This window comes from Etheostoma cragini, chromosome 21 (genome assembly GCF_013103735.1).
Source record: "Etheostoma cragini isolate CJK2018 chromosome 21, CSU_Ecrag_1.0, whole genome shotgun sequence".
NCBI classification, from domain to species: domain Eukaryota; kingdom Metazoa; phylum Chordata; class Actinopteri; order Perciformes; family Percidae; genus Etheostoma; species Etheostoma cragini.
In genome coordinates this window covers 6,187,463-6,200,102 of record NC_048427.1, presented here as the reverse complement: position 1 = coordinate 6,200,102, position 12,640 = coordinate 6,187,463, and the positions used below count along the sequence as shown (strand labels likewise).

General features: G+C 40.5%; 1 protein-coding gene across 3 annotated transcripts in view; it reads right to left on the bottom strand.

Annotated features, from left to right (window-relative positions):
• The window catches only part of LOC117937024 (disintegrin and metalloproteinase domain-containing protein 12-like), a 68,522-nt gene extending 58,948 nt beyond the window's left edge, over positions 1–9,574 (bottom strand). Inside the window, exons 1-2 of one of the 3 annotated variants that reach the window (XM_034860647.1) lie at positions 9,054–9,183; positions 8,534–8,640 (exon numbers count right to left, since the gene is read on the bottom strand). Coding sequence is in view for 2 of the 3 variants with exons in the window: in XM_034860645.1 (XP_034716536.1) it covers positions 9,036–9,159 (124 nt within the window). In the remaining variant the exon portion in view is untranslated. Of the gene's footprint in view, positions 1–8,533; positions 8,641–9,035 lie in introns of all 3 variants that reach the window. The other 2 variants (XM_034860645.1, XM_034860646.1) reach the window with 2 other exon arrangements.
• Positions 9,575–12,640: the final 3,066 nt, after the last annotated feature.

The window sequence follows — 12,640 nt, the reverse complement described above, 5'->3', positions numbered from 1 at the left end:
AGGGAAGCCATTGCAAAGCCTGGGTCTCTCACTAAAACAGCAGGGGTTGTTAACACCATTTGTTTCAGAGCAAACATTCGAAATCAAAATGTTTACTTTTTTTAATTCAATTTTTTTTCACTGATGCTCCATCAAGCGTTTCCAAACAGCAGGGAAACAGATTTAGTTAGAGGGTGATGTCAGTTGGACTCGAGAAGTAATGCGTGTGGTCGGAGGATAATTTATAGTATGTTTTGAAGTTGGAAATTCGAATCCCATTTCAAACACATACAAACACACTCAAGTGGATACAGATTATTATTACCAGCCGATTCAAGGTTCTTCCTTCAAAGTTCACATCTCTTCGGTCTCTCTAAGCATGACTCACCCAGATAAATTGCTGAGTCTGCTTATTATCTGGCATTAATAACCCAGGTCAGGCACAACTGCCCCTCCCTCCCCCCCAGCTGAGCTTTGTTCTGGTTCTCCTCTGAGGTAACCACCACTCTGGAGTTCATCACGGAGCGGCTCCAGCTGATATCGGAGACCCAGAGGTGACCAGCTCAGCGGTCCTCATCTAACTCCAGTTTGATGATGAGAAGCAGGCTCCGGCAAAGGAGGGGACGGCCTTACACACACACAACAGCGGGAGAAGCATCCTAGCCTCATTAGTCCTAGAAAACCACACCGTCTGGGGGAGTTGGGCATGCTGAGTAAGGGAACGCATGACAACCTCTGTGAAAAGCACGGATGGATAAACACAACAGATGAAGGGAAAACAGAGAGAGGTTTTGACAGAGAAAGGTCAAGTCCACATTGTGGTTAGCCGATCTATGAGGAAACACACACAGATGGAACGGCCTTTTTGGTCGCATGCTCCACATCAACTTTGAAGACGAGGTTCACAACCATACTGCGTTTGGTTCAAAGTCCACAAGTGAATGCCTAATTTGTTAATGTGGTGTGCTATGAGGTTTAATTCCAGCTTATAAATGGCAAATGGTGGAAACAGTCTGCAGCCTCTCTTTTTTTCCTTATTACTTGGGAGAGACACTCGGTAAAGTTGGAACGTAGCAAGGCTGCAGTGCGTGGAGTGTGTAAGTGGCTTTTGTTAGCTAGAATGTTATAAGAGCCACCAGAAGCATTAAGGGACCGGTAAAAGTGGCACCAGAACCCAAAGCCTTATTTATATGTTCAATAAAGAAGAGCGTAAACAGAGGTCTTAATAAAGCAGAATTCTGGCCATGATCAGCTCCCTTTATGCTTCAGCATACACAAGGAGAGTTTGTGCCATTTATATTGCCTCAATAAAGTCAATGCTAGGTGGGAGGATTGTGTGTCTCTGTGTAAGTGGAAATGTGTGTGTGTTTGTTCTTGTGTGGGTGACTGAAATGTGATACAGACCTATGACTGGATTAAGTGATTCATTTGGCTTTCCCTAGCAGTGTTGTTAAGTAAAATGACCAAATATATTATGTACTATATACACAGCTAATTGTTTAGTGGTGTAGCATTTTCACAAAAAAACATGGATTAAATGATTTTCTGGTTGAAAGAACTTTAAATTTTGTTAAATTTCATGGAGACGTTTTTCAGATCAGAGGTTCCCAACCTATGGAGGGGGGCTCTCCCAAGGGGTCGCTAGATGATAAACGTACAGTATAGGGCAGAAGACTTAAACACTACCATAATTAAACAATGTGAATAGGGAACATCTTAGTTTGAACTCCTCACAGCTCACAGACATCAAACTTATAAACTTATAGCTTGACCGACAAAGGAACTTTTGGTCTTGGTCAGTGGTTGGTTTTTTAGTTTGTGAACCCTTAACAAAGCGTACTTGTCACCCATTGTCACTGGTTGCATAGGTCTGTGGGGTGTGAACAGATCAATAAAACATAAATGTTTACCTGTTTTATTTAAGTGATGCCTAGAGATTCAAAGAGGCAAAATTATCAAGTGACTCACAAGAAAGATTTGAGTTTTCAGGCCGTGTAGCTTAGTAAACTAAATCAGTGCTTGCTGGGGTAGTTTACAAGTCCTGATGTTATTACCCTGAGAATCTTCTCCTGGTTTTTATCAGCGCTCCCAGATCAATTAATTCTCCAAAGACTACAAGCTGTTGATCCAAGGCAAAACATGACCTTCTCCAGATCTTTACAGATGTCAAGACGCCCTTTCTTACTGCCCTCTCACAACTCCAGCCCTTCTCCTTCCCCCTCACTAGGTTCTAGAAAAACAAATCAACAACTGTTCGGCTTTTTTAAACCCCAGAGCTCGCAATTCGCAACCACCTGCAACTCACTCCTTGATAGGCAACCAGGAAATAATGTATTCGGAACAGTATAGGCTTTTTTCAACACAAATGGCATGCTGTTCTTTTTATTGTCGCAGTCAATGAGGCCGTGCCCCCCACACATGAGCACAGGTCCTCAGTGAGATGCCATACAGGCTATACGTACATGCACAAATGTATAACATGCTCTCACATGCTCCCTTGGCGGATGCAGCAGGAAAGTCCCTCAAAGACACACTCCACAGTCACTTTAAGAGCAATTGGGTTGAGGTAGTTTTGCTTGGTATGTAGTTGCGGTTAATTGTGGGTTGTTCAGTTTTGCCAGGCCACTACATATGTTCCTTTGTTTAGTTGTTATGTTGTGTTGAAATCTTTTATAGGTCAATCTCTCAACGTCTTGGTTCGTAATGCTTTTGCATCTTCTGGGAGGAAAATTAAAACAAAGTTTTAATCACTAACTGCTGTTTCCTCATCGCCTCACTGCTTGGTCCCAAACAGTCGGATTGAAAATGAATGCCTTTCGCAGCTTGAATTACCCTCTTTGACATACAAATTCCCCTAAATGGTACAAAAACAAGTGTAGAGGAGATACATTTAAGATGATTCCAATATTGTTTGACATGGGTGGACACTGTTTGGTTACTTATCAAACCTCTCAGAGGAAATGGGCTTGAATTGAGAGCATGTGGAATTAATTAGGGCAGAGTGATGAGTTTAAATTGCCCCGTTTCAAGAACTATGATACTACAAAGATAAAAAAAGGAATAAAAAAGAAAAAAGACCCAGATAAAAAAATCTCTCTTTGCCTGGTTCCATATGGAAATGTGTTCTTGATCAAGCACATCTAATAAAATGATCACTTTTTCTCCATCAAGAGCATGTATCCACATTCCACAGCCATTTTTATCCAGATTTGGTGGATGTCTTTAATCAGCGAACTGAGTGGATTGGAGACGTAATCCAGTAAGGTTTCTGAGCCAAAAGTTGGTTCTGACATCACCCCATGGGGGGAAACTTGGTTAATGTTCATGGCTGTTGTTCATTTAATAATAGGGGATTGACAGGCATACCACGGACTCAATGTATCCCCAATCAGAGTGGACAAATTATGCTACTTCAAACAGAATGGTGATAGGGAATAGAATGATGAATAATTATACACACTGGGAGGAAGCAGGCAGTCTTTCATAGATGACCTTGGAGACAAAAGTAATGAACCCCACTGCCTCATCTCTTTCTCTCCTTCATCATCTTCTCTAGGCCGGTTACATTTAATCCTTGTTTGCCAATAATCCTTGTTTGATTAATTAATGAATCCTTTAGTCTAACAAATGTTAAAACATAGTGAAAGAAGCCCATCTTTCAAGAGCCCTAGACATGTTTAAATTGCTTGTTTTGATCAACCAACAGTCCCAAAGGCAAACATATTAAATTTCAATTTATTATTTCAGAAAGATTTAGTCAGTCACAAATATGTTTTAATAGAAATTCGTTTGTTGGTTCCAATGTCTGAAATTAGAGTACTTGCTGCATTTATACAGATATACAGGTATAACGTGTTTTTTTAGACAGCTGTTGAAACAAAAAAAAGGGCTCTGGGAACTTGTGATAAGCTTTTTTTCCTAAATAGTACTCTGAGAGAGAGATATATATATATATATATATATATATATATATATATATATATATATAAATAAACACACACACATAATGTACATATGTACTGTACATACACACATATACTGTAAATACACATACTATATATACATATATATGTAAAAATGAAAAGATAAATGATTAAAAAAAGTATGTAAAACAGAGAAAAGCAGCAGATGTTTCATATTTGGGAAGCAGGAGTGTTCTTCTAATCACTTGGTCGATTTATCTACACCTTGCGCCCTGTAATTTGTTCTTCGAGCCACAGTGCAGGGTTCATGCGGATTACAGAGCAAAGGTGAAAAGTGCTTGGTAATCTTGGCTTTGCTCCACAGTAAACATGTGACCCATTTGGGGGACATTATGTCAACACTCTGAGGGTTGCAGGAAACTTAGAAACCTGTAGGTGACATCATGGTAATAAGAATCTGCACTTACTGGAGAGAAGGTCTCCTTAAATCAAATCTAATAAGGTAGCAGTGTGTCAAAAGTCACAGCAATGAGAGCTGTTAACGGTTGGATTTATAGGTGGATGATTTGTTTTAGCGCATATTTAGGGTCATTATAAGGCCATTTAACAGTGGGCTCCCTCTACTGGTGAATAGCTCTTTTGTGTGCTCTCTCTCTACCCCTACTCTACTATCTACCACCAACTTCTACTGAACACATTTCCTGTCACACTAGCATGATGTCACATTCAGCACATAATTACTCTATAGGAAATGGATGGTCCTGCAGTAAAAATTCTCCTTGGCTCAGCAGGAGGTTAATGTTGTCCGAGAACCGGTGAAGTTGCGCCCCCGGCTGATGGCACTGTTACGCTTTCCCTGCTGCGAGAGCTGTGCTTGCCGCCTGGCATGGAACCTTAGCAACAAAGGTCAGAGTCGGTGAGCTTCAGGAGCAGAAACCTCAAGGCACAGCAAAAAGACAGAAAGAGAGAGTGTGGGGGTGGGGGAAGCTGCTGTATCATACAGTAGATCCTCAATTCATTATACAGAATGCGGTGGCAGCAATCTCATTACCTCAGCGGAGACTCATAAATCAAGTCTCATAGGATTACAACAACAAAGACAGATATCAGTGTATGATGAAACTGAAAATCGCTTTAACGCAGTTAGCCGATTAATTGATTAGTTCACCTTCGTTCATTCAAGTTATTCAGCAAGCTAAATTTATGTACTTTTTAAATTGATTATGTTTATTTGTGGGACTGCTGGTCAAACAAAAGCAATTTTCAGACATCAGCTGGAGCTCTGGATCTTATAATATTAATCGCTTACTGACGTTTTACTGGGAGTAAACCTCAACCGACCTGAACTGACTGGTCAAGGTTCTACTTGAAACTTTCATCTATAATGTAGCTATTCAATTTGCTTCCTGCTCTGCTTCACTTAAAATTACATCACAAGTCCCCCATGTGGAACATAACTCAGACGCAGACAAAGTAATTTGCTTCAGCAGAGTCTTCTTTGGGCCAAATTGTAAGACTCCTACCGAGGTGACCTGTCTTGTTCCTGCATGTCCCTTCTCATTGAAGAGTGGGGAGGTGAAATCTGGGCAATCGCTGCATGCCAGGCTGGAAGATGGATGACCTAGATCTAAGACATAAAATTCTGTGTTTCAATTCTCAGGGGAAGACAGGATGTTCATATGGAATCTGATCAAACAGGGGAACGTTTCCCTTTGCACCTGCAATGCAGTACAGTATGTTAATCCGGAATGGCAACCAACGCCTGTTTTGATTCCTATTCTCTGCTCTGGCCTGACTCTAAAAAAAAAGGTAAATGCTAATGTAATTTTCAAGTTGCAAACTTGCAAAAATAATTAGCATAGGAAAACTGTACAATTTCCGGTTAATTAAAAACATGTGACACTAGGTGATATCTGCTCAAACTGCCTGGATAGTCACCATATTTAATCCCAATCAAAGAGGTGACAGCGGGTAACTATTAAAAATAGACTTAAAACTCTGTGAGCTCTAATCACTGAAAGGTCAACTGGAACATTATGACAATGTAAACCAATATACTTGTAATTCAGCAAAACATCGCTGTCAAGCAGAAACCTTGTATCTCCCTATTTCATCAATTCAATTTTTTTTTTTTTAATGAATCAACGCCATTGGCCACTCTGTCTTTCTGTGGGTTTTTACAAATATGTAAACAGTGATAAGGTAGTTTTGTCTGATTTCATTTGAAAAAAAGGCTCAATTTGACAACACTTTGTTTTTAAATTAGCCGTTTTTCACGTCCTCCCGGGTCGCTGCTATGGGGCTGTCCACGGTTCCTGATGCTTAAGATGTAATGCAAGTTACATTATGTACATTGTACTGCCGATTGTATGTGACAAACACATGCAATTTCTTTGCCTTTCTTCCCAGTGAAGAAGCATAGCAAAACCCTGGAACAGCTAATATAAAGGCTATGCAGGTGTTACAGTTTTTGTGGTCAGAGAAAGAGCCATCTGACATTATATAATGCATCCAGTATGTCATTCATTATGTTACGCCTAAAAGTGCTGCAAAACAGAACAAAAGAACTGACCAGAACAGGCTTATTTTTGTTCTTTTTTTAACACTGATGGGGTGGAACTTGAACTAACCCAGATAGATTTGCCACTGACAACAGATATCTGAGCCAACTGGTTCCTCTGACCAGAAGGGAGAGAAGACGCTCAGGGAGAACTGTGCTGAGCTCAACTCTGACCTGACTGGGTGTGAAAGTCCAATGAGAAAGTGCAGAACCAGCATCAGGTTTCAGCTTGTGTTAAGATTTTGTAGGGGGGGGGGGGGGGGGGGGGGGGGGGGGTCAAATAAGTCCAAAGCAGTTTCGAAGAAATGAATGCAACACATGTGGGGTAAGGCCACATAGGCACAGTCCAGCTATCCCCCCTATGTAAACATCCCCACTGTGGAACAGCAACTGGCCGATCAAACTGTCTTACTGCACTAGCACACATCAGCCAATTCTTCTTACCGGCCTCTTGGGTCTTAACTATCCTGAACAACTCGTCTGGAAGATCTGAATCCATTCATAATGAAAAGATCCTAAATACCTCTGACTTGTGATGGGTCATGTTATGGCCAAACTGTCTCTCTGGGGGAGAACTACAGTCCAAAAATATATTCTCAGCTTAACTTTCATTTGTCTGAGGGTGCAGCACGCAAGCTGCATGCAGCGCTCGAGGCAGACGGAGTCATGTTGGTTGAAGCAGTACAGCTGGCTACTAAATACTGCCTGACACTAAGTGTGTCAACCATTGGAGAAAATAAGTCACAAATGGTTCAGGACTAAAAACGGAAACATGCACAAGACAAATAGGGAGAGGAAAACCGACAAGAAAGCTCAAGGGGTGGTGTCATGAAATATGTATCTAAACATGACATTGCAAGGAGCTGAACTGCTCCATCTTTTCTGAGCAGCCTGGAATTTCTGACAGCAAAGACTAAAGTCTGCACAGTCTGGAGACAGAATAGAGATTTATAAAAGGAAGCACTAATGATTCCCTCTTTTCATGATTTAACATTCAGAAAGCTGCAAATCATTATTTTGATTAATCGAACAATCATTTTGTCTAGACGTGGTCCAAAAAATATGAAAGATTCCTCTCGCAAGTGCCAAAAGCCCTGTGAAACATCTTTACTGCTTGTTTTGTCCACAGACAGTCCAACATATGTTCAGGTTCAGCAAATCCTCACATTTGATTTGAATAAATGACCTAAATGATTAATGGATTATCAAGAATTGTTGCTGCTGATTAAACATCGGCTGATGGTTTCATCCGTTGCACAAAGTCAGGCACCACCCTGAGTTTCACACCATTTGATTCTTTACACGTAACCCTATCTCCTAAGCACTTGTTCACACGGCTCCCTCTACACATTTTTTTCAATCAGCTCCAATTACCCACAAGCAGGTAAGTAATCTACTGATACAGCTTGGCTCAGACTTTCCCAGTGAACACCGAACCCATGAGAATGAACCCATCAAGGCCGACTTCTGACGGCGACGAACTGTTAATGATTCAATTTTTAAACATTTGGCCTTGCTGTGGTAGCCTAATTAATTCCCATGATTCTACAGTGAGCGTCGTGACTGGCAGTGTGTTCAGATCATAGGCTGTACGGTTTAGATGTAAAAGTTTTCTGCAGGCGCAACCACTCGAGTGCAAATCCTCCACTCACCACTGCTGCACATATACTGTGTCCTTGACTTGTTGAATCTCACCTACAGGGCCTGGGTCACTGGTGACGGAGACGTCATGAGCCCCCAGCCCAAAGGGTTGCAATCACAGTGTGAGACAAACACACAAGCATTGCCTAAAAACACACTCTGACGTCACATGAAAACCTTTCCCCAGAGATCTCAAGCAGCTATTATTCACGTGTTACTGGGATATCATAAACATAATAAACAGTACAATTTACAGGTTTCTAAAAAGCTACGTTACTTTTTAAATCCAAACCAACAATGTGACTTTCATTTTATGCATGCCACTAAATTCATCCATAATTGAACATATTGAAAGTATGTTTGAAGTGCCTTGAAAACTAAAGTTTGCTTGAAGCACCAGAAAAATGCCTCAAGTGCGACCAATGATTACCAAAGGGAGTTTCAGCATCATCAATTATACAGCGTATCCTCTCCTCTGAGGTGCACGCTGGATGGACTTCAAGTTAAATTTTTAGGTTCTGCTTTTCACACAGAGATCTATTGGAGAGAATGAGAGAAAGCCATGCATTTAGAAAGTTTGTTTACACTGGAGAGGTTTTATTCTGGCCAAACATGTTTTACAGATCTGTATGTCTGTTGTAAGGTTTTCATAAATCCTGATATACCCAAAACAGCCAAAGGCCGACATGACTGACGAATTAGATATAGTAGGCTAGACTACAATAGGAACAACAGACACAATGCACAATGATGCAGACAAGTTCATTTCAATGTCGGCTACACGTTTTTCTTCATGTCTTCAGGTGAAAAGTCAAAACTTGGTATTCAGCAAGTAAATGAATACATTAAGCAAACAATCAAATTTTGCGTATTATTATTATTATTATTATTATTATTATAATATCAAAGATCAAAATAAGCTACATCTTTACTTCTTCTTCGCCTCTTACCTTCAACAGATCTGGAGAGCCCACTGTCATGAACCGAGACAGAGACTGCTAAAGCCTGAAGTGTTGTCAAAATGATAAAGTTCAGACTCCGGCTCCCGAGGTTCATGATGCCCGGCTGAAGCGTGGACGGGACTGGCCAACTGTTTCACTGTAGCGCAACCATCATACAATCCAACAACAGCTGATGTGCAGGAGAATCCCCCCCACCCCCACCCCCTCCACCCCAAAAATAAAAAATTTAAATGACTTCCTGAAATATGATCAATAGCCGAGTGGTGCCATAGGAAATCCCGAGGACAGCTGATTCAACTCCGTGCACTTTCCCCATTCACAGACGTTCAATTCCAAAGCTGCCTCGCGCAAAATTGAGATATGTCACAGAAATGAAGAGCAAGCGGTGAAAACGTTAACACGTGCACAAGCCGCTGCTGTCTCCCACTGGAATGTATCAATTCCAGGGTAATTACTGGCGAGGAGTGTTGTCTTATGAGTGGGGACCATGTGCTTCCACACAACGCCCCGCAGGGTCCTAAAGCCACCTCCAGCGCCCCTTGTTAACGAGCAGCACAAGCTACCGTAAACAAATAAAGTGCAACTTCCGGTCCCAGCTTTCAAAATAAAAACACCAATTAAAATAATAAAGCACAACGTGCCACTGCAAACACTGAACGTAACGTACACAGAATGAAACAACTTGAATGCTGTTTAATGACTGTGTACTTTTTATGAGATTATGGAAAAAGTTCAATCCTGACTTTAGGAATAACCTATATAGTTTGAATTGAGTTGTACTTATCCCTGAGCTTTCACTGTGAGAAGTTAAACGCTAATATTGAGGACTGTGTGGACTTCATTCTGGTCAACTTATGAAAACAAATAGAGATCACATTTTCTTAAAACACAGTAGTTGTTGCTTTTCTTCCATTTTCTTCCCTATTTATCACTGCAAGTTGAATGTTTTGGACTGTTGGTCAAAACAAAACATGCTATTTCCATCTTGCAGATCATAAATTGAATGTGGTGTCCGAAAAAGCAATATTAAGGCAAGATTATTTTGTCAAATTACAGATACGATTTCTGCATAGCCTTTACAGAAGTTGGGTTGAACACATGACCCGGCTTGGAAGCTGCCTGACATGGAGCGTGAATTTAGCATTTTAATTTGAATTAAAACTACTTGATTTCCGGCCTCTTTCTTGGTATCCATTGCTCAACTTGACCCAACGGTTCAATGGGCTCATGATTACTGTGAAAGCCCACGCAGTGAGCGTAAATTCGAATAATATAGCCTACACAGCCCTCACTCACCGATTTTGCTATGTATGTGTTGTAATTAAGTCAGAGTGAGCTAAAAGCAGCATTATGGGAGGAAAAAAAATGCAGTCTTGTAAATCCAGTGTAATGTTGACTCTTGCTTCACCAGAAATTGTTCATGACATTAACAACAAGCTACTCAACTTGTTATCAAGGCACCATGCATTAAATAATTTCTATACATAGCCCATTTAAACACAGCTCAATTATGCTCTTCAGAGTGTGCACCCTGCATTGCACCACATGGGCACCCACTTTAGAAGGGAATGCAGGCAGACCACAGGCAGGTGTCAACAGACCTGGAGCCATTCTGGGTTCCTAAAAGCTTTTTTCTCTCCCAACAGTAGAATATGAAAGTGTGTTTCCAGCATGAACACTTAAGGTATAGTCACAAGAGCATATCCAATCATTGCCCCACACCGTATGAAATAGGAACTATAGGGTGCAGCCTAGTGACATGATGCTCAGAAACCTCAATTTCTCAAAACTCCTCTTTGAGGATGAAATATGAATGGAAATAAAAGTCTACCGCAGATTTTTTCTCTGCATGCAGATTTCACTGGGACTCAACATTCAGCCAGGATGTTACAAAGCTCATTTTTTTGCTTTTTTTAAGAGCCAGAATGCTTGAAGAAAGATAAGGTGCAGGGAGCAGACAGTAAAATGGGACTTTTTGTTAGTGTGCAAGGACAGATAATACACAATAATAAATCCTAACTTTATGGACCTTACTTTATCTAACCTCCTCTAACCTGTTGTTATGTTGATGCAGTTTGTAGGAAAAAAAAAACTTTTCACCAGTGCTTAGAGACAAACATTTTACAGTCACATTTTGAAGAAAAAAAATGTAAACACAACTCAAATATGACATACATCTAATAATTTCAAATACTAAATAAAATTGAAGTTTAAAGAATTACACTGCATAGTGAATCATTCTATGTACACACACACTACATACATTTATGGACAACCTTCTTTTACCAGCAGTCATAGTTGTGTTCTACTTTCAAGTCTAAAATTACTAATTTAAAAACGACAGAAACAATCATGAGCCATTAGTGCTGTAATTTATGATCTCCTATTGTCAAAAGACACCCACACATGCATAGGCACTGACGTGACATTAATACAAGGTTTACATAAACCAAGACATCGGTGCAAATTCAGATAGATGAAACCGCTGGACTATGGAAGAACTCTGACTTTAAAGGCTAATGAGTAAAATAACAATTAGGAATATGAAAGGTGTCTGCTCTGCTGTCTCACAAACAAATTTTCACACATCTCACTTTTGATTTATTCCCAGCTCCATCATGTTGGTGAGCAGCCCTCTTAGCACATTCGCTTTAAATCCCACAAATCTAAATCTGCAATGGAGGGCTCCAGTCCTCATGAGACAAAGATAGGGACAAAAGAGCCATTCAAATCGGGACTGTCCATTAACAGGGCATTTCCAGTGAGAAGGGGTCACATTGCTCCATCTTAACAGCTAATAGCTGGCACCAAATAATGGCAGAGCCCACTTCATGTTTCACTCTGCTTATTGGTTGTATAATGAGGATGGCAGTTGTCCTGGACAAGACTGTCCTGGAAGGGACGGTGAAGCATTGTAAATGATTTTGTTTTGTATCACTGCTTCACGTCACATGTGATCATGTGAAAGTGGCTGTGTGAGGACATCAGTGTTTTATCGTGCCGTGAGAGCTTACTCTGCATCCATTACATGAGGTATTCATAGTAAGGAAATGCAATTTGCAATCAACTGAAAACAAGATAACACAGATGAACTGCATACATTGCTGGCTTACATCTTACATCAAAAATCAGCCAGTGTGTCCATATACTGCGTAATGTGATACACAACTAAAACAGAATGTTGAGACACGATTTCAGACATTCAGTTTGGCCATGTTCATTTGTAATGGCATTTCACAAGCTGCTAGGACAGCTGAGAAACAGAGATCAGCATCTGTTTTCTTCTCATGAGACATAAGACATAAGACAATGTGATACAACCAAAACAGAATGTTGAGACACGATTTCAGACATACATTTTGGCCATCTTTGTTTGTAATTGCATATCACAAGCAGCTAGGACAGCTGAGGCACAGAGATCAGCATCTTTTTTTCTCAAAAGACATAAGACATCATTTATGGCAATTTTTCAAAAACCCAGAAGGCCATTTAACAACACTTAGCGCTGCTTCAACGATATTTCCAGAATCCCTAAGGACTCCTCTGTCCGAGTGCATCAAGTATTTTCTGTCATC